Source organism: Colossoma macropomum, unplaced genomic scaffold (assembly GCF_904425465.1).
Source record: "Colossoma macropomum unplaced genomic scaffold, Colossoma_macropomum, whole genome shotgun sequence".
In the NCBI taxonomy this organism is placed as follows: domain Eukaryota; kingdom Metazoa; phylum Chordata; class Actinopteri; order Characiformes; family Serrasalmidae; genus Colossoma; species Colossoma macropomum.
In genome coordinates this window covers 12,688,440-12,711,560 of record NW_023494784.1, presented here as the reverse complement: position 1 = coordinate 12,711,560, position 23,121 = coordinate 12,688,440, and the positions used below count along the sequence as shown (strand labels likewise).

At 38.3% G+C, this 23,121-nt stretch overlaps 1 protein-coding gene across 1 annotated transcript in view; it reads right to left on the bottom strand.

Annotated features, from left to right (window-relative positions):
- Positions 1–499: 499 nt before the first annotated feature.
- Positions 500–23,121, bottom strand: part of hibch (3-hydroxyisobutyryl-CoA hydrolase) — a 56,070-nt gene continuing 33,448 nt past the window's right edge. The window contains exons 8-14 of the mRNA XM_036570462.1: positions 19,474–19,619; positions 16,945–17,031; positions 11,556–11,614; positions 6,598–6,679; positions 1,964–2,083; positions 1,831–1,864; positions 500–1,263 (exon numbers count right to left, since the gene is read on the bottom strand). Of these exons, the coding sequence (XP_036426355.1) occupies positions 1,148–1,263; positions 1,831–1,864; positions 1,964–2,083; positions 6,598–6,679; positions 11,556–11,614; positions 16,945–17,031; positions 19,474–19,619 (644 nt within the window). The 3' untranslated portion in view covers positions 500–1,147. The remainder of the gene's footprint in view (positions 1,264–1,830; positions 1,865–1,963; positions 2,084–6,597; positions 6,680–11,555; positions 11,615–16,944; positions 17,032–19,473; positions 19,620–23,121) is intronic.

The following is a 23,121-nucleotide window of genomic DNA, read 5'->3' as shown; positions in this document are numbered from 1 at the left end:
CTCAGTCAGACACAAGGCGATTCAGTTAACAAAGAAGAAAGGTGCTAATAGTGTTACAAAACTATTCAAGGTGCTGAATTTTAAGCATGGAAAAAGTAAAAAGTTCTTTGTTTTGCAGTGCTTCTTGTTTTGCTGGTCCTGCTTGAGCGTTAGCCTTGGACACAGTGGACAGCAGGCCACTGTGCTGGCAACTCAATCATTAAATTAGCAGCTCTGTCGCCAGCCAGAGGAGACGTCTAATTGACTCTGTGGATCAACTCATTAATAAGCTTTCTGGACAGAAAGGATTCAAGACACAAGTTGGGAGACGTGGTTTTTTTTTCATCATAAAGAAATGGGCCACTTGATTTCCAAAGAAAGCACTGCATGAAATCACTTCTAAATTTGTCCAGTTAAGGGATTAAAGTGGAATTTCTGTGAAAACAAACTTAAAATATTACACAACAAACATTTAGTAATTTTCTGAATTATCCACAGAAAGGTCAGAATTATAGGCCAATCAGTTCAAACCCATGAAGGCGTTTATTTAAGGCATTTTTGTTCATATTTTCTATTAAAACTACTGGGTAACACTCGGCTGTTTGTGTAAATACAGTGTAATAAATAGCCAGTTGTTTATTTAATGTTCCAGCATTGTGGTTATTTAATCCAACTGCTTCATGGTTAATTTCACTCATTATGGAAGACAAATATTTACACACGTCACGGGTAAATTTGTTTTTATGGATATAAACCACAGTTCGGTCGTGTTAGTGCTGCTTTTCCCAGAAATAAACTTTGGGCTGTGGAAAATGACAGTGGCTCATTACCAAATTGCCTTGCTAAGAGGACACAGTATGAAAGAGAAAGAGCCCATTGCTAGAACTTTAGCTTTCTATTGTCCCGTATATACTAGCAAGGAGAAAAGACAAGACCTATGAAGTTCCACAATCCTCAGATACTTCGGGAAATCAGCATTATTTTTTAAACACTGGCTCAGCATATCTGCTCATCGTCTCAGAGGGGCTGTTCTGTAGCTCTGTGTGTTTGACATTTATTGCTCATATCAGCTCTTTTTTTACTCTACAAAAATATGACTGCTTTGATTTCTTCATAAATTCATGGACCATAAAGGGACTTTAAAAGGCTGTTTTTTCTGGTGTAGTTTTCACAGTCTGAGTTCTCTCTCTCCCAGAGATCTGAAGCTTTCTTCCACCAACTGCTCAGTGACTTCAGCCAGGGTCGAGGGCTTCCACTTAGGATTCTGGTCCTTATCAATTATCACTGCAATCAGATGAGAAGAAAATAGCACTTAATGACTCGAGCATGGTTTGCTTTAAAGGGCCCGTGTCCTACATCTGTGTGGTTGTATGTACCAAAAACATAATTCATTTTAATATGACTATCATCCAACATCCAACTCTTTATCTCTTGGAATTAATAAGGCTGTGTTGTTACTGTGCCTTTAAAACTGAATATATAGATGAGTTCTGTTTCTGATTCTGATTGGCTGCCATGTATTGTGCCTCATTGACAACACACTGCTTTTAATTTCAGCAAGTGTGGGTGTGGCTCAACTTCTGTAGGCTGAATTGGAAAATATATGCAAATGAGCTGTTTTTTCATGACTGAGCGATTTCGCTTGATGATCGGTGGGGTGGTGGGAGGATGAGATGAAACTTGCCGTTCTTTTTCTCCACCCCACCTCCAGTGCACATAATCATATCTGACTTGACTTTCAAAATCATATGATAAGGTGCTTAATATGACCAGTTGTTATTTCAGGTTGACTTTAAGTGTCTTCAGTGAGCTCTTGAATTAAAAACATTAAAGTAAGTAAAATGAGCTTACCTGCCCTCACCCCCTCGTAGAAGTCATGTCCTCTCTACAAAACACACCACAGTATTTACATTTGAAAGAGGTTAACAGATGGAAAGCACACTGAGAGAAATGTAGTGAGAACATGTTCTGAGTTGTTACATACCATACAGGCCTGGGAGAGCCTGTACTCCATCACTAAAACTTCCTGAAGGCTCATACTGGCTCCCATCTGCATCTGTCTGAAGGCCAGCTTCAACGAGGTTGGAGACATCTTAGCCAAAGTCTACAGCATCAAAACATACGAAGAAAAATCAGCCACAATTCTGCACTGTTTTCCTTTACCCCAAAACATATTCCATTAATGTAAGTAAGTACAAGTTATTCTTTTGTTTTTAAGCATTAGGAAAAAAAGACTTGGATGGATGGATGGATAGAATTTTGTGTGTCCACTATTTGTCTTTATTACAGCTTCTAGTCTTTTTTGGGAGACTTATTTTTTGTCTTTCAAAGAAATCTGCAGGGATTTTTTCCACACCTCTGAAGTTCAGTCTTAGAGGTTTATTGCACTTTCTGCTTTTCACAATGCATGTAATCCCAAAACACTTTCAGTTTCCTGACTCTGAGAACACCAGCAGCTGCTTGGTTTGATTTTCATTTTTTTGGCTTTTTTGTCTATTTCCTTTCCTCAGCTCTTCACAGCTACACATCCTTTCAGACCCATAGCACTGAGTCGTCTTCTCACAGTGGAAGGATGGACAGAAACACCTGTGGATTTTTCAGATCTGAAGCAAAAGCTTGATTTTCTCCTCTCTCTCAAAGATGAAAGCTTTGACCCCATTTACACCTGGTCTCTTCATGCATATTGAGTATCAGGATTATATCTGGATAAAGCCAGACCACATAAAAATGCAAGTATAAAAGCACCGAAGATGCATTTAAAACAGATACAAATCCAATCACTCGAACCACTTCAGGAGGTGGTCTGAGAAGCACTTGAGCCACAAATTATAGCAGTGTAAACACATCTGTCTCTGAGATGCTTTCGACAACCAACCCCCCCCCACACCCCTCCCCCGCCCCGCCCCAGTACAACCAAAACTCCTCCCCATGCAGTACGTCACTGGGCATGTGATCCGTGTCTGCAAGGAAGATAATCATGGAGGGCGTACATCATTGGGGACCAGACAAAATGAAACGCTTAATACCAATATGGACAGGCACCACTGTAAAAAACAAGCTGCAGACGAAGGGGCTGAACGAATAAACAAACCGTAATTGGTTGCGGCAAAACAAGCAGATTTGCATATTCTGTCCCACACTGCAATCAGATTTCAGTCCACTAACCAGACACGCATCTGACTACAAAATGTAAACGAATGTAGCTAAAAGTTTATCAGCATACAATCCAGATACTCCTCACACGGAGTGATCAGGTGTAAACAGGGTCTTTAAGTACTGTTTATTTGATGGGGACAGTTTTGGAGTCTACCAGATCTTGCATTATTGTTTGGAGTCCCATTTTCTCTGTAGCTTTTATTAATTTTTTCAGCTCCAGTTTTGTAAACTCCTGTTTTTTTAATTCAGTTTTTGACTTTCTCCTTCCTTATGCAAGTGGATTATCTTACATCTAATCTCCTCACAAGTATCTCCTAAAGTATAAAATGCACTTAATGGTAGTTTGGACTGGATGTTAAATAAATTAAAGGTGGTCTCTTACTTTTCCACAGAACTGTATTTGGGGTCTGCTTCTAAAGTTTTATTGAAAAAAGTGCCATAAAAATGAACAAAGGACATCAAGATGGCTGCTACTACTGTTTTTAGCTATGTACCAAACTTTTGTACACTTTTGTAGACAACAATGTGTCATACAGTGTCAGAATCCACATAAGAAGATCTATTTGAGATTACCTAGTAACTCTGAGGCAAGTGATGATTAAGGCATGAATAACTTGGGATGATGCTAATTGGTGGAGTATTAGCTTCACTACAGACACCAAACATGTCTGGCTGGTATATTACGTTTGAGGTAAGGGGAAAATTGTGTCATTTACATTTTTTGCAGATATATTTTTTGCTAATGGCATTAATTCATTTAGAGAGACATTCATACCCACAAAAACGCAATACTTTTTCCATAGATAGAATGGAATCACTTCTATTATTTTATTTATGAAAAAACAAAATATGACAGTTGCCTATCAAAATCCACTCATCACCACAGTAAACTAGAAACAGAATTTTTCATTAGCCTTAATGCTTATTCACACAAAATCACTGTCAAGTGCTTCTGATGCATTTTTAATTGAAGCTGGAAGAAAGGGAATTTCTCTCAATTATTCATGCGGCAACAGGACAACATGGAAGCACCGTCCAGTTGCAACTGCACTCCACAACATCCTGTGAGCTGTCTCCAGACTGACAAGCTCACGCTATAAAACACTTTGAGATGCGGGGCACATCAGAACGTCTCTGTAATACTGACTGACCCGTAATGCAATTGAAGGCCATTATGCAATGAGTGTTTGCACATGCAACGAGGGGCTTTCAGATGAAATAAGAGGCAACACCCATATCCACTACATCCAATACAGTGACAATCATCATCATTAACACTGTCATTGTCACTGTCATCATCATTATCCTCGTGTTTTACCCCTGTGCAGCAGTGGGAGAAAACAGCCCCTCTGTAAGTGGCAGCAGAAAAAGCCTAACCCTGTTAAAGGCTTATGTGCTGCTATCACTCCTGTAATGAGACACATAAAGACATCACACCCACACACTGTTCAATGGAGGCATGGACTGTACTTGGCTGGCGAGTGCTCTCGAGCCACGCTCAGACAGCGCTGTGAAACAGTCAAATCAGATTTCCCTGATTTACCTGATCAAATTGCTGGGGTTGAACACGTTACTGGCATGTAATCATTTGCTAAAGTGGCTGAGGATGAATGCAGTCCAAATTGGAATTGAAAAGATCTGCTTTGCTGTGATTGATTTTTGTCTGAACAAAGCCTAATGGAAACACTTTGTGAAAACTCATTTGCCGTGAAGCTACAATAACCTACAATAGTAGTAGCAGAGTCCAAAAAGCCCAAGAAAACAAGAGTGCAGTACTTTGAGCTGTGAGAGATTAAAGGCTGCAAAACATTCAAACGCAGATTGACTGCTGGATTTTATAACGCACAAGCCTGATCATTTATAATCCTAAAATATCATACGTTAGATGAAAATAGAGTAAAATGGAAAATGTCCACCTTAAGAACAATGCCCATTTACTTACAGCTACACCATATCTGTGAATGAGTTTATAATGCACATATACAGCACAACCAGGGGTAATAAACTGGAAGAGCAGTCAATTTAGATTTATTTATTTGATTAATCTTATGGCACAAAACCAAAAACCTTTAAAAGGGACTGTCCTAGATGATACCGCGACCCTATCTGGACTAAGCGGTTAAAGATGATGATAATGTTGATGTCCTAGATGATCAATTTCAAAGTGTTTAATTTATGTGTCAAATCTTTCCTGGTCTGAGCAGAGACAGTGCAATTAAACACTGAATATTATATTTTAAAATGAAATTTAGGCTTTTATCAGTTCATGTCTTAATGATTCCTCTTCACTTTAATAAGCCAAAGACGAACAACAGTAACACAGACACACTTAAGATTAATGAAAGAAATAGTTACTATAATATAATCACACAAAGCCATATTATTATTGTTATTAAGGGTGGGGGGAAAAATCGATTCAAAGATGCATCGCGATGCGGACGTGGAAGATTCTGAATCGATTCAAAGATGTCAAAAATCGAAACTGACTTCAGTTTCACGTGTTTTTAGTGTTTGACAGTTTCTCGTTGCAGATTAAATGCATCAGGAAACCAGCTGAAGTGATTTATGAATGCAAATAAGTCTATTTGTCTCCAAATTATGGATGTTCGTCTTAAATCTTTCTCTTTGCCTTTTCGTTAGCTACTAGCTAGGTGAACTAGCAGTTATATGCTACATTAATGCCAGCATTTAAGGTCATTTTTTGTTGAAACTGTGCGACCAGCAGAGCTTTATTTTACTGTAAATGAGGATTATTTTATTTTTACATAGAAATCTAACTGATGTGGAGCCACACCAGGCCAGTAAAAGAGCCGCAGGTTGCTGAACCCCTGAGCTAGCGTATGGAAGCTTCTGTGGAGCATATTACATGTTTCCACCCATTTTCCGCTCGGTTGTAGTTGCTGCCAACCAGAAGATCATCGATCAAGCGATGTCAAAGCTTCCGCCCAAATCGAAAAGGACGAAGCGAACTACAAACTCTATCCCAACTTTTATTGCCAAGGATTTGCATCCGTACTCAGTCGTTGAGAACCAGGGCTTTCGTGCTATGTTGCACACTTTGGAGCTGAGATATAGCGACCTCTCTACAACAAGACCAAAACCAAAGTAATAGAATCACTTAAGAAAACGTAATCTGCTGCATGGACACCACTGCCGAATCGTGAGGTGCCTAGAGATTGTTTTTATTATTAGCATTATTATTCAATGTCTACAGCGTTACAGTAGAGTGTTTAAACTGTTACATGGACCCAAATTTCTGTAAAGATGCTTTGTGACACCACACCCCATGTAAAAAGTGCTATACAAATAAATGTGAACTCAACCGAAGCTCTTAAAACACTTAAATCATTTGGATTTAGAGTGAAGGCCTTCATTTCGCATGACATGAGTTTTGGATAGGGCCAGTTTTTTCACTTGGTCTGCTAATGAATGAGAAAACAGAGAGTCAGCCCCTTAACCCACCTCGGCCTGCTTCTGTGCAAAATCAGAGCCGTCCTTCTGGAGGTTCTCCAGGATCTCCTCCACACTGCTGGCCTTGAAGAGCCTGCAAGACAGACAGGGCCACAAGCAGAGGACGGTAAGGCCTGTGCATACTAGGGATAGAACAGATATCAGTTTTAATGATGTAATGTGGTATAAAGCGCAGTAGCATTCATGTGTGTAAACGTGTTGTCTTGTGTTCACGTTTTGCTTGGAGACTGTAGCTATTTACGTCCACAGTTCCCTGAATTATTACAGTGTATTATGTACTATTATCATTTTTTTAAAAACTTACAGTGGAAGGCAAATATCTACACGGAAAACACGAACCAGGACAACATGTTTACATAGTAATAACTGGAACAAGTGTAAACAATTGTAGTGCTGATCTTAATTTCACATTTATTCAAACTGTAGTTCATTTTTGTGGTGTTCTAAAGAAATATAGGAGGTTCAATGCAATTCCATGAATTTAATCCCTTTGGTGAATTTCAGTGTTTTAGTGCTTTTAAATATTTCACTGTACCTTATGTCATGGCAATAATAATGAAAAAATATATACAACTGTGACAAATTTAGCCATCAACATCATGATAGGAAGTGTTCATTCTATCGTAACACGATGATTGTTTGTGCAATCGTATGCAAACGTTTGGGCTCCCCAGTCAATTGACGTTTTGTTGATTTTCTAAGTGAAAATAACAGTGAAAACACTTCTGAACACTTCAGTGCAAAATTACTGTCTATTTGCTGAATGTTACATATTGGAGAAAAAATGAAACATAAAATGTGGCCTGTGCAAAAGTTATGCTGCATTTTATACGGTATATTTTTTTAGCAAATAAACATTGTGCACTAAAATTTACAAAAAAAATGTCATATTTAAAGTTTGTTCCCTGACTGTACACATGAAACAGATACCTGGCGGATGTACTGATGAATGCAACTGCTCCCTTTGACCTTTGTGCACTGCGGTAAACTAACAGAACATGTCGAGCAGAATTAGTCATCCCACTTACACAGTGGAGTGGCTCCATAATGCATCATCGCTCCTTATATAACACTCTGCATGGGTCTGAGCCAAACAGGTAAATATAGAGTTTTGTTGCTCATTAATAATTTGTTCGGCTAAACACTCGAAACCCCCTGAAGCAGAGATGAGGCGATTGTCAGGCAGCGTGACAGAGCGGGATTTTGGAGCGCTGTCATCCCATCAGACGGAGCAGCAGTAGGCTGATCGCTGCTGATAATTTTGGTCCTTTGATCAGGCGTCTGATCTCCAGAAGGAATGAACTGTGTTTTATGACCGAAACTTCTCGTGAAGTGTCCTGGTTTAACCTTCAGAACCTGCAGTTACTGCCTGTGATTACAACATGACTTCTTACTCATTGTTCACTGAAACACTGCAATAAGCTGAGAAATTCAGTTTCTGATCCTACTTTCAAATGGTACAGCTGTATGCAAAAGTTTGGGCACCCCTGGTCAAATGACATGCTGTTGTCGATTTTCTAAGTGTAAATACGTTACAACATCCTCAACAGAGAACACTAGTCTGCATGTTTTAATGCACAATTACTATTTATTTGCTCAATTTAACATATTGGAAAAAATTAAACATAAAATGTGGACTGTGCAAAAGTTATGGCACATTTTATGTTTAATTATTCCCAATATATTAAGCTCAGCCAATAAATAGAAATAATGCACTAAAATTTGCAGAAAAATGCGATGTTTAGGTCTGTAGAGAATGTTTTCACTTAGAAAATCAACAAAGTGGTGTTTACACTTTTGCATATGACTGTATGTGTTCATAAGCAGACATTTTATTAATCTGACTTGAAACTGTCAATCCTGAATGTAAATTGAATGTAAATGTAATTTCATTGTGTAACTATGTAATGAACTATAGAACTAATTATGCCAACGTAACTACTTAGTTACATTTAAATAGTACAGCAAAACACCAGTAGTAACTCTAGAGATCTAAATATCACCTTTAAAAGGGGAATTCCACTTATTTTTCAACATTTCTACATAATTCATTGTGTCCTCGTAATGCAAACTAAAGTCATTTACAGCGATTTGACGTGAAATGGTTCATTGTATAGAATCTTACCAACAGTGGTGGTGAACGGAAGCAGGGGCCACAATGTCAAGGCCACAAATACGTTTTATTTAATATTCAAAACCTCCAGTGAGTTTTTATATGTGATGTTGATGGTAAAACAGCAAATATGAAAAAATAATTTTTCTTTGGGTACAGTTTTGCCTTGCAACCCCCTGCATGTACCTCTGTCAACTGAATTAAAAAAAAAAAACTATATGTCAGTCATAGGGCGGCGTATTCATAACCATTTCATGTAATAACTTTCTGTGAGGGAGCTTCTAGAAGCATTAAACTCTTCCGACATCTGTTTCCTATCACCACCACTGAACAATTCTGATTTGGTATGTTTCTCTAGAATGGGTCTTTTCACCATGAATGAGTTTGTTCACATTTTAAACATTTAATTATACAGAGCTTTTGAAAAGTCAACAGAATTTCCTTGTAAAAATCAAGTCTCTAGGACCCTTGATGTGTCAATATGTGTGTACGTGTAGGCTGCTAACAGGGACTGAGCACTAAATCAAGTTAAGGTGTGAAGATGGCTGACGTCGAGCCGCTTCTCGTCCTCAGATGATCTGTGCTCAGTGAGGCTGCAGTTTGACCATTACATATTTCTGTGTAAAGCCACACATAGTTAAAACCACACACGCCTTCCCTGCTGAGAGTGAAGATCCTGAGTTGTACACTGGTCACTGAAGTTTGAGGACACCAAGCTTTTTAATGCAATTCAGCATGTTTTTTTGGTCATTTTGTATTGACTGGACATTTTAACAATTTCACACGTAAATATTAGCAACAATAGTAGTGACAATGCCTCATTAAGGCTGCACATTTTATCCTCTTGTCATGTCAGTACTGAAATCTTTCAGGTGTTTAAGCCACCTGTAGGCCCAAAGAGTTTCAATATGTACTTTTAACAACAGAAAAGAAAACTGTCAAATCATTTATAAGACAAAACCTGTTTTTGTAGGTTTGGCTTAAGATATTCCTAAGAAAAAATTAAATTTCAAAAGAGGGCAAGGAACTTTTGATGGCCACTTTGGGAATTATATTAGCCAGTGTGCAAAGGTGGAAAAAAAGTATTTAGTTAAGCAAAAGTATGAGTACTTTGTCAACAATGCTGGGGTAGTTATTAACTCTTGTGTGGTGCTTATTTAAATCAATTCAGCCATAACAATTTATGTAAAAATACAGTGGTCAGCGTAGGGTTCTCCTTTAGCAGCTGTAGCCAGTCAGCAGCCTGTCCATGTTGTCCACCCTCACACACACACACACAAACACATACACACATATATATATATATATATATATATATATATATATATATATATATATATATATATATATATATATATACAAACACATACACAAACAGACACACGCAAACTAACAGCAGGCCATGTAGGAGGAGAACAGAGTGAAGGACACAGCACCTCCACACTTTTATTCTCTGCAGGTTCACCCAACACCACATGTGTAATATAAATGTGTGGAGGTGAACAGAGTGAAGGCACTGAAAATGTGTTATTTTATATGTTCTTCACAGAAAACGAGCAAAGGCCAAGAAATCTGATGTTGAAATAATAATAAATCACATCATTTTTTCTTTTGGTAAACATTGAAAATGGCTCCCACAGACCTGAACACCACACAAGGGATAAAAAAAAAGGAAATCCATTACGAATTACTAATTACTTCTCTCAAACTGTAATGGGATAACTTTGTTGATTATTTCTTGGAAAAAGTATATAATTACATTTGTGAATAGTTGATGCTGTTTGAAAACATAGAAACCTGCCAAATGCTTCAAGAACATTTGCCCCAAAATAAAACCTGTTTAGGTTGTTTAGCTGTGTTTAGGGCTCTCACTTTGAGGGTCTTTATCCATCTATTTTATATTAGCATGTTTAGATGCTTTGACAGACTGTCGATTCGCTAAGTTTACGGTGCTTCCCACCATAAATGTATGATTAAATGCATTTAGTGCATAACTAATACTGCTTTCTTAGAGAATATAATTAATGCAAGTAACATAATTCATATTAAGTAAGCAACTATAATGTGATACCAATAAACTGTAAATCACTGCACATTCATAACAGGAAAAAAGAATTACATTACTGTAACATGTTACTTTGTACCACATTACTACCAACACTGTTTGCCAAAATGACATTCAGTTAAACACGGAGGTTTGGAGCCAAATGTATACTTGAGAGAAGGTCAAAAAGTATCTACATTGAAACAACTCAAGTATGTAAAAGTAAAAAGAAAATGTCTTAACAAATAAATCAAAAGTTTGGTGGTGTGTGGTGCACAAAAAAAAATTGTGTGCAGTTTCATTAAAAATGATAAGAACAGTGTTGTTTTTATAAAAAACAATAAATTCAAATGTGCAGGGATTTATTATTGACTGGCAAGAGAAAAAAAATCTGGCCTTAAGGATTTGTAACAAATTCTTCTGAAGGTCAAAATAAAAATATAAGAAGTAAAAAGTATATTCTTTAAAAGTAAAAGGATTCAATTTCAGTAATATTCAAATAAGGACAATTACTCAAGGATTGTCCACCCTTGTTAGTGACAATCCAATGAAGAACAAAACCAAAAGCAGCTCACCTCCACCCTTTTAAAGCTCTCAGGACATTTGTTTAATATAGCGGAGAGTTTCACCTCTCTTAGTTTCCATTTGTAGAGGTGGATTATTTTTACATCATTAAAAGGTGATCTTTGGTTTCACTCTATTTCTGTGCAGCAATATAAGGAGAAAAGAGTGTGATTTATGGGAAGGACCAGAGTGGGGATGTGTTGAGGTCGGGAGAGGGTTTAACTTTACCTATCAATGGCTTCTGTGTGCTGCTGCAGGGCAAACGGCTTCTCTGCATCCAGGGTGCTCTGGGGACACGACACAATAGTCTCTGTTAAAGCCAAACTGAGTTATACGCAGGAATGTGCTTCCACAGTTCTCCCAAATTATCTGTGCTGCACTGTCCATATGAGCATGTGAGAGTGTGTGTGCGTTTTCCTTCTGTCTGCTTTGTCCTCTCGGGCACTATTTTACACTCCATTCAGCAGTTCTTAGTCTGAGTGTGAGGATGACAGACTGAACCAACCATGATCTGTGCCAGTGTGTGTCATGCTGAATACAAAATAGCTCCATCTACACCCACCCCCTCCACCCGTCGACAGGACAGAATCAGCAGACGCATTTCTGCTCTCACTGAGGCGGACACTCCGACGTACATACTTCGAAGAGAGGGTAAGACTGCTGATTGAGAAACAGCTCTTGCCCTTTACATCCAAACTAGCACTTTTACTTCAGTCTGTTTCTTCACAGCTCTGATTAAAGCACTAGTTTGGTCTAAAATTGAACAGGGCTGTATGTAAACCTTTTGAGTAGGTAATACTGGCGCTATACAAGTTGCACAAATTGTTTTTTTAGCCCAGAGACAAACACAATATAAAATGCTTAAAATGTATTAATCTCAAAAAGTGCAACATGGTGTCATTTTAACTGTGGCAAGTAAAAATGGTCATTGTGCAAATTGTGCAGAACTCATTTTTTTCCACAGTAACTCAGATTCCCCACGCTATTAGCACTCAAGTAGCGTTTTCGTGCATCTTTAAAAGCACAGAAACCCACACCAGCAGGAGTGCAGGTATGATTTGAGTGATAAATCATCACAGGAATATAACATGTGGATGTAATATGTATATAAAATGGAATTATGGTTTTTTTTATTATTATTTAAAGCAGCACTATGTAACATTTGGGGATTTGGAGACCTCTCTGGTGGAAATGTGTAATTGCATGCAATGTGCAATGAAACATTTTGTATCGACACTTGTGCTTTGTACCCACACTAAACACTTTTTTGGTCACTTTGTGTGACCTTTTGTTTACAAACATCTGGAAACGATCTCTAGTGTTCAGATTACCTGATAGACGACAACTACCATAACTTAACCTGTGTTGCAAGTCACACAACCTGTAAAACGCTGTTTGTAGTTAGAATACCATGCAAATTATTGACAACTTTCATGAGCGCTTGGACGTGGTAAAATATGTGAATGGAGATGTACACATATGTCATTGGCATGCCAATGTAAGCTTGCGTAATTCATATTTCTTACCATGTTTGACAGTATCACATCGTACAGCTCTGTCTAATGTATACAGTTTTCCCTCTTAACCCAAAATGTAGTTATTCATTCATTCAAGCTTGTTTCTTTAGTTTTGCACTATAGTTATGATGCTAATACAGCTAACAGGAATAAAAGGATCCATCTGTTAAAATCATCACTTGCCTCAAACCATGTCAGTTGTTAAGTACTTGCTTATAGCTTCTGACACTGTGTGACATACAGTTACCTATAAATATGGACATGACAAAAATAGGCTTATGGATGTTTTTTGTCTGTAAGTCATACAGTGTCAGAAACCACAAAAGCAAGTCTATTTGAGATTAATAAAACATTTGGCACCAAATATCTTGGCCGATACACTATATGTCTAAAAGTTTATACATATAGAGTCTATACAGATATTATATATAGAGTCTACTCTTCTAGGAAGGCTTTACAGTAGGTGTTGAACAATTGCTGTGAGGATTTGATTTGCAGCTAAAAGAGCATTAGTGAGGTCAGGTACTGATGTTGGATGACCAGTTCTGGATCACTCCAACTCATCCCAAAGGTGTTGGAGCTCCATCACTCCAGAGAACACAGCTCCACTGCTCCTCAGCCCAGTGGTGGGGGGCTTTATAGCTAATAGCTGATTCTTACCACTGGAGCATGGGGACCTCTGGCTCATGTACAGTTGTTCCACAGCGTCACATTCTACTGGTCAGTGTTTCCTGTGGAGATTATACAAGCTATGTGTGTGCAGTTAAATGCCTGTGTCAGCAACAGGTGCACCTTAGAGTACTAAGATCACTAATTAGAAGGGCTGTCTGGATACTTGTGTAGTGTAAATTTGGCAGAACCATCACAATATCATCCCATTTCCTTATATGTTAATTATCCCTTTGACTCAAGAATGTTAATTTGGGTTAATACATATGTTCTGGGTTGATTATCTATTATGAGAGAGGCACTATATACATTTTTATTGTTGCCACTATTATTACACAATTATATGAATAGAAACTAAGCTAGCACTCTTGTTTCAAAATGCATAATTAATATAAAATCTGGTCACCACCATATGATGCTAAAGTATCAGTATTCACATTCCTCTTGTACCTATCCGGGTATGAGAAAAGAAGATTGCAGTACTCAAAGGTATCAAACAACATAGAGGCTAAATAAAGTGCACCCTCAGACTGGCTCAGAACAGACGCTGGACTGGTTGAAATATGATAAAAGTGTATCGTGTTATAATTCTGGAAGGTTCAGAGCCGGTACTGTCTCCATCAGCAGAATGACGCAGAGCTTGTGTGAATGCTAATGTGTGCGTGAAAACCCCTATGCCCCCCCACCAGCCCCCCAGCTCCTCTGAAAGCTGTGTGACGTAGAATCTGACGTTATGAATCTGAATAATCCCAACTCAGACTGTCCTGTTCTGATGCTAGCACACATATAACTTTATGGCACTAATGACAAACTTACCATAAACTCTGCACAAGACACACAGCATAATAAGGCCAATAAAATAAGGCTGCAGTACTTTGAGCTCTGAAATAGCTAAACCACAACACACTGTTTCAGACATTAGAAATAACCATTAAAAGCCATTCATACTGAAGATCCATAGTAACAGTGTTACTATAACCCATCCTCTACAGGAAATAAATCTAAATATGGCATCTTTCTGCAAATTTTAGTGCAATATATAGTGTTTAATATATTGGGAAAAAATAAAACATGACTTTTGCACCTGCCACATTTTATGCTTGACCTTTTTCCATCAATATGTTAAATTCAGCAAATAAACCGTAATTGCATGTGACAATGTGCAGAAGTGTGTTCTCTGTAGAGGATGCGTGAACATATTTTCACAAAACATGTCATCTGACCAGGGGTGACCACACTTTTGGATAAGGCAATATGCTACCATTCAAAAGTTTGGAATCATTGCTTTCATTAAAAATAAAACCACTTTTGTTGCAAATACATGTAGACAATTGATTCTATTGATGCGCTGTATATATATATATATATAGAGAGAGAGAGAGAGAGAGATAGATATGTATGGAGGGAAATTCACTCGAAAGAGGCCCCGAATATTCTGCTGTAACTCATGTTAGGATGAAGCAATCTAAACCAAAAAATACACTACATACTTGACGTATATGTAATCAATTGCAAACGAAGGTTAAACGTCGCAACGGCTGTCCGGCGCCGACCTCATCACTCTGACGCAGGGGCATCCTGGCTTGTTCAGAGCTCCATATACTGAGGAGCACATTGCACATTGTTTTGTTCAGATCGCTTCATCCTCTTTCAGGCCTCTTTCAAGTGAATCTCCCTGTGTATGTGTGTATATGTATATATATATATATATATATATATTAAACAGCTTACAATACCTTCTAATAATTACTATGAAAAGTAATTCCAAACTTTTGAATGGTAGGGTACATCAGCAATTCACAATGGAGACATACAGAAACATACACTGCCCATCACAAGTTTGTGGACCCCTAGTTTTTAAAAAAGTCTTTACAAAAAGAGCATCTCTTCCTTAATGAAGCTCATTCCCTTTAGGTAAGATATTTTTAAAAGGTCAAGATTTTTACTTAGCATATCATAGGAATGACTTATTTTCTTTAAATATTAACTTAGTATGTCATAATAATGACTTAGTTTCTCCAAATACTGACTTACTATGTGAGAATAATGATTTACTTCAACCTTCAACATCAAGACTTAGCATACCACAATAATGACTTATTATTCTGAAATAATTACTTAAAATGTACAGAGTCACTGTTTTATAATACTAGATCAATTTTTCAAGACAAAAGCCATAAGTCATTTCGAGACATCAGGACAATATTTTCAGAAAATAAGTCATTATTTCAACATAAAAGGCAAAATAAAAAAAAGATAAAAATAAGTCATTACTGTGAGATACTAAGCCCTGGTCTGGGCTTCTAAACTTCAATCTTGGTTTGCAGTGACTGAACATATTAAACAGAAAGCTGTTCAGATCTTACCAAACTGCAAAACTTCAGAAACATCTGACAAAGGCCTTATCTTGGGAATGACGCCATTTTGTCCCCTTTGCCATCAGCACTCATCAGCACTCAAACCTTTCAGGCATTTAACCACATCTGGACCAAAAGAGTTTCAATATGTGATTCTAACAACAGTTCAGAAACAAAAACTGCCAAATCGTGATTTAGGCAAAACCTGCTCTTCATACCAAACATGATTTGATACATGTGAAGCTGAGTGTTGCAAAAAAATATACCCAATGTATTAACCCTTTTGTTGCCAAATGAAGGCTAAAGCAGAGAGCTAATAGCAGGTTTTACAGTGATCTGGCTGTGCTGTATTTCTGGGTTGTGTGACGTTAAGGCTGGTTTCTCACTCTGGCTAGTGATGAAAGGTTCCTCTGAGTGTTCTGATGTGTGAATCATGTCACTATTTTTAACCCTTTGTTTATTATATGAAGGCTAAAAGCAGAGCTGTAATATAACAGTAGTGACTGGGGTTTGGGTGATTTTGGAGCTGGATTGCTGGCTGATGGATGCTCAAAGGTCTGGATTGTGACAGCAGAGTCTGATGAGTGATCTGATGTGTGAATCACGTTGCTGTTTTAACCTTGTGTTGGAATATGAAGGCCAAAAAGCAGAGCAATAATATCAGGATTTTGGGTGATTTTCCGAGCCGAATTACTCACTGATGCTGACATCACAGCTTGATGACATCATGCTAACTAGTTAGGGACAGGTCTGCTGAATGTCCTGATATGTGTATCATGTCTGTAGCTTAAACCGTTCTGAAGTTATAAAGACTGTAAGTTACCTTTGGTTTTGCTTCGGGTCCTAATGGTTAAGACAAACCTCTCTTATAAAGTATTTGCAGATATTGTTCTTACGTCAGTGAAAATCTAACATACATTTCAAAAGATAAGGTGTCCCCAAAGTTTTGACAACCAGCGTCCTTCAGTATCACAGCAGTGGCCAGAACGTGGCAGTGAGAACACAGGCGGCAGAGCGTGGAGGCCTTAGGTGTGATCTGTTTGGGAAGTAAACAAATGGGCCTGTGTTACGTACCTGCTCCTGATAGGTGTTCAGGACTTGAGCCACGTCACCGACTGAGGGAGACTTCAGTTCCACCAGGTCCTTCTCAAGGGCACTAAGCTGCAAGCAGAGAGACCAATTCAACACTTCCTATTTGGACACAGCAAGAGCCAAATATGACAGTCTAGTGCTTATGTAACCCAAGCAAAGGGCCACAAATATACCAGAGAAACGAGCTTCATGCCAGAAAACAGAGTTCGCAGTTCTCTTTTCATGAACTAAATTCACTAAATTCATTGATGCTTATAGATTGGTTGTGTTTACACGGAACAGATTCATCAGTATGTTAATACAGTACCGTGCAGCAAATAAACAGAGATGGCACTGATCCCAAAATAGCACTCACTCACACTGTGTGATGTTAGCTGTGTAGTTCTTCCCGTGGAGTAGTGGAGTGATTCAGTAGTTTGAGCATAATAGGCCACTCATATTATGTGAACAGCTACAAATTAAAATAGCTCATTACAGAGCTTAAATTACATCATCTGGATTAATAAAATTATTTATTTGGGTGGAAAGTGCTTAAAGTGCATTGGCCATCAAATCAATCCTTCATTAAATTTAAAGGGGATTTCACCATTTTTTCACAATTTCTGTAAAATTAAATGGTAATTCTGAGTGGTCAACAGAAAGTTATTACATTAAATAGTTACGAATAAACTGCCTAATGTCTGAGACTTTGTTTTATGATAGTTTTGAAAAGGTTTCAAAGTTTATGGCTTTCAGTAGACCCCAATGAAAGCATATTTTTGCAGATTTATCACTGTTTTATTGTCATCAACACTACATATAAAAACTCAGAAGACGTGTAGGTTCACTAATGGTTTTGGATAGTAAATAAAATGCCTGTAAAGAAATTCAAGTTGGTTAGTTTCTCTACAATTTAAAATAATTCCACATCAAACCACTCTGAAACACTGGTGGAATTCCCTTATAAATTAAGTGTGCTGATTGGCTTTTTAACTGTTTTGACAGTATTACAGCCTTTCCTTACTTTTAACGCTCTAAATATAATTGCACTGTTTTATAATATGATTTTATAATACAACCAAAAAGGGGTCCTATCTTCCTCTGAACCTGAGCTGATATTTTTGTCTGCTGTGTACAACTCCTGCTGTTTCCTGTTAGCGGGCTGTCCTTGGACAGTGGACAGTTGTAGGCGTTGTCCTGCGCTGCCCTCTCTCTCTACATGGCAGTGCCAGTGCTTCAGCATAGGCACGGCCGCCTTAAGCTGGCACATGAGCTGGTTTAGATGCCAGGACCCGGCTACGTCCTGCTGCCCTGCCCACAGGCCACTAACCAAAAAAGATGCTGACTCAGTGATCCCGCCCCATTCCTTTGCCTAACTGCAACCAATTGAAGGCCAAACGCTGAAGTGGATGGCATTGTCCCTTTAAGGCATCTACTTAAAGGGTAATTCTGCTGATTTTTAAAATTTCTCTACAATTCAATCGTTGAGATGCAAACAAAGTCATCAAAGTAATTCAGAGTGGGTTGATGTGGAACGGTTCATTGTAGGGATTCCACTACTGGGCATCACAATGTCTACAAATGCTGACATTTTATATATTATCCAAAATGACCAGTGAACTTATATGTGTCTTCTGAGTTTTTATATATGTCGATAATGCTAAAGCGGTAGTAAAGCCAAAAAACACATTTTCCTTGGGTACTATTTTCGATGTACCTCACCTCACGATGCCCTGTACCCCTCCGCCATGAGTGTGTTAAAAGGATGTTTTAGGGCAAAAACTTATTCCAGGTATCTGTAAGTGGATTTGTAATTGTTTCATGCAGTAGCTTTTTGTGATGTCGCTTTTAGATGCATTAAATACTTCAGACATCTGGTTCCCATCAACACCACTGTTCTGACTCAATAAGATTCTCCACAATAGAACATTCAACATCAAACCACTCCGACTGTCTTTGTTTACATGTTAAGATTTAATTAAAAAAAAAACAGTGGAAGTCACCTTTAATTATCCTTCAGATATCTTATTATTGTTATTATTGTTTTGTTATATAATATCTACTCAATTTACATAATTACTTTAATGTAATTACAAAACTAATGAATCCTTAATTCTAATGAATTATCTGGTGAATTTACATTTGACTTTCCCAAATGTTCTTTTTTTGCCTGCACTACTAACTTTCTGATGTGAAGCACCTCATGGAACTCACTCATGTTTAGCAGGCTAAAAATTCTCCACAAGGGGGTGCCACTAGCAGAACAATAATAAAGTAACAATCATTTTCATCAAATTCGAATCATTTCCCCTCTTCTTCTTAGAAACAGGAATGTGGTGTTGATTCAAAGTTTAGGATCTTCCACAGAATTGATCTGCTTGTTTCAATGATCTACATGAGTGAGGAACAATTAATCCAATATTATATCTTGCGTTTGTTATTGCCAGCAATAACTGTGATTTCTAATGGTTATGCTGCTAAAAGTCCAGCTGAATAGGTCTAAAATCACCACAAATATTCTGTTTGCAGTACCTTCTCTGACTCCACGAAGTGTGTGGCCACCCCTGCCCTTTGGACGTCTCGGCCTCTGAGCCGGAATCCAGTCAGGGCCAGAAACAGCCCCAGCTTTCCCTGGAGCCTCGGGAGGAAGTAGCCACCTCCGACGTCAGGGAATAACCCTATAACACACAAACAGAGAGCGTGAGGTCATCACAGAGTCTGAGCCGTGCACGCCGTGCCCTTTCTCATGTTGTTGAATCTTTCTTGAATTTGTAAGAGTGCTGCTTCCTCACTTGCAGTGCTGTAAGGAGCCTCTATAAACACACCGCTTTCAATATTGACAGTTGCAAAGACTCACTGGTCCTATTAATAATATTTGTACAGCATAATACACACAAAAGACCTCAAACAGTCCTCCATATGCACTGTGTGTTTATGATCTCAGTAAACAGCACACAAGATCTCGCTCGGTCACCACTTCTGGACCATGTCCAGAAAGCCAACGCCTAGACTAGACAACGCTCTCAAATCCCACCACAGCACAGAAATTAGGATTCATTTCCTCTCTCGAGTGTCTTGTACTTTTGGTGAGAAACACAGAGACAAATCGATTCAATTAAACGATGGAACAAACGAGCTCTGTTGGATGTACAGCCAAGGTCTTAATCAGAGCGTATTTCCTGATTAAAAAACTTACATCTGAGGTTTGTCAGAGAATAGTGTACGTTTTTAAAGCCTAACTGCTCAATTTGCAGGACAATTATACAATTTTCAAGCATATTTAATAATAGAATACTTCTCTTTTAAACAGTACAGGACAACCCAATTATCTCAAAGGTCAATGTGTTGATGTTTTTTAGCAACTGTGGCTGTAAAAATGGCATTCGCTCCATCACACAGCATGAAAGCCAGAGCAGACGCGGACCACCTCCCCCCAAGTTAGGATTAGTCCGCCTGACCTGATTTCAGGCTGCAAATGCAATATCATAAATGCAGATTATAGCTGCGTTGTTCACTCGTTCGCTTTGTCCCACACAAAGCATGATTTAAAGACACAAATACTCTTTAAGCCAAAGGGGGTGGGCAGCTATGGGTTCAGGTCGTGGGGGTGGGGACTGGGTTACCTTGGTTTTGGGGGGTGGGAGCAGCGTTTGGAAACCCAGATGGTTAAGAGTACGACTTAGGAGTAGGCAATATGACGACATAAATCATTATCATGATAAACTGTCACTATATATTTTTCTAAGTATATCATGGTAATCCAGATTTAGACCAATTAAAAGAGACTCTAAACAACAACCACCAGCACCATCAGTGTATAGTTAGGTCTGTCACAATCATGAAATTTTCGCTGATGAAGGTTTACCATTTAAATAATTGCAATTAACAATGGTTCAGTGTACACTTCATTTGATATTCATATTCATCAGTTATAACAGCTCACCGTTAACCTTTTTACTAAAGCGTTATAACTGTTGGCTGATGCTTTTTTTTGTTTACGACCTAATTAATAATCTAATTTTAAACTATTCATAAACGCCTTATAAGGGTAGTTTTATTCCAAACATCAACACCAAACATTACCCCCACCTTCTAAAGGTGCTATTAACAACCATCAAATAAACAAACATTACTCATCTAAAGATGTTACTGAACCGGTTAGTATATTTTCGTTTTTTAAGACCCAATAAATGCATTTTCTGCTTTATTTTGTTTACATTTATTTGCCTCAACCCAACTGAAAACACAACTCGTTTATATTCAGTTTGTTGTGAAGTAACTGTGGAAAATAAATGCGGTCAACTTAAATAATTGAGATCAACTGACATAATTGAGATCAGGCGATTACGTAATAACTCTGACATGCCTATGTATAATAAATGGATAAAAACAAGCAGCTGATTGGCTGTCAGCTCATTAAGCTATCACCTATAACTTATTTTTTAAAAGAAATTTCTTGAATTTTACTACTGTTCCTTCTTAAACACTTAATTAATATTTGGCCACATTCATGCATGACACTCAAACATCTGAGGCACTGAACAGCAGAGTCAGAGCTATATTTGTAAAAATCTGGATGCAGCCTGGAGATCATTGGCCAGATCAGACAGAATTATCGTTTGTATGCCTTTTGAGGCGGCTACATTCCGCGAGTGTTCCCAGCACAGCTTTGTAGGGGCACGAGAGATCCAGAGGCATGGGAGACATCAACAAGGATGTCTCAGAGTAAGACGAGCTGAGGGTGAATGAAACTGAGAGTAGCGTGTGCCTCGCATTCTGCGCATTTCATTACATCATGCCCGCTAACATTCGGCTAGCGTCGGTATATCCCATGACATGGCACCACATGACATTTCATCAGATTCTTTCACTATCACTACACAGTTAACTACAGCTGAAAGCTGATGGCTGAGGCTAACAGGCCTCTCTGGGTAATTAGAGATTACCCTAATGCCCTCTCCCCATTTGGTTGGGGTGAGATTCAGGGCAGAGACATCAGGGCCCACTGCCCTGTCCAGCAAATCAGTAGAGCTAGATGTACTCAGATCTAAGCCCAATTAGACACACCACTACTTGCGTCACCAATACTGTTCTTTTCAACACTTTCCACATGCATCCTGATGTGAGCAAACTACAACAGCAAGTTAACAATATGTTGAGGATGAAAAGCCATGACAGTCAATCAGGGCAGTGCTGATCAGGGCAGTGAACCTGACCACAACCAAAGAGGATTAGTGCTACAGGCAGGCCTCACACACAGCTTCTTAATGGCATTAACAGCTTATGGCCTTTGGGCATAGAGCCCACGTACACACAAGTACGTGTCCATGCGCATGCACATGTGCACTCATATGTCCAACCACACGCACATATCGCCAGCGTCATAAAAACATCTATCTATATTTAACTTTACAGGAAAACGTTTTTAACTTGTAATGTAAACAAATGTTACAAGTTTTTAAGGCTGGCCTGAACAGCCATTTACAGGCCTTGAATACTCACTGATATTTCAGAACAAGTACTTGAATACTTGTCCTCAAAATCACCCATTTAAGTTCCATAATTAATCATAATTTTTTACTATGTACGTTACCACAGTTCAGAACATATGCAGTGGGTGTCAACAATGTATTAACAGTCAGGCTGAAGCCCAGCTGCTCGTGCACTGTACTCTGTCAAATATATTATATATTATACACAGTATATTTATTTTTCATTGATCACAGCTTTTGTTTTAGTGTGTTTTAGTTAGTTGTTTTCACACTGCAAAATATGGTAGTCAAGTGAAAATAAATCTGGTTAACATATTGAGTCACAGTTCTACTTCAGTTTCTACCTCAGGTTCGGATCATCCCATTGGTTTTATGGGCATGTGCCCAGGGGCCAAGCCACTAGGGGACACCTGCAAGCAATTATGAGAAAATCTAAACAGCTGTTTTGACATACAGTGAAAACTTTGCTAAGAGCACCATCAAAAAAATGAACTAATTTAAGCCTTGTTGTTGTGTTACGGGCAAACATAACCCTGCTGCTCTCCATGTCTTTCCGAAACGTCCACTTAATTTCTCCTCCAGCTGCCATTACCTCGGTCAAGCTTTCAGGTTATTTTTAGCAGTAAGCAGCATGTAACTGTACTTTGAACTTGAAGCAGCACCTAATAAAAAGATGTGCAGAGATCTG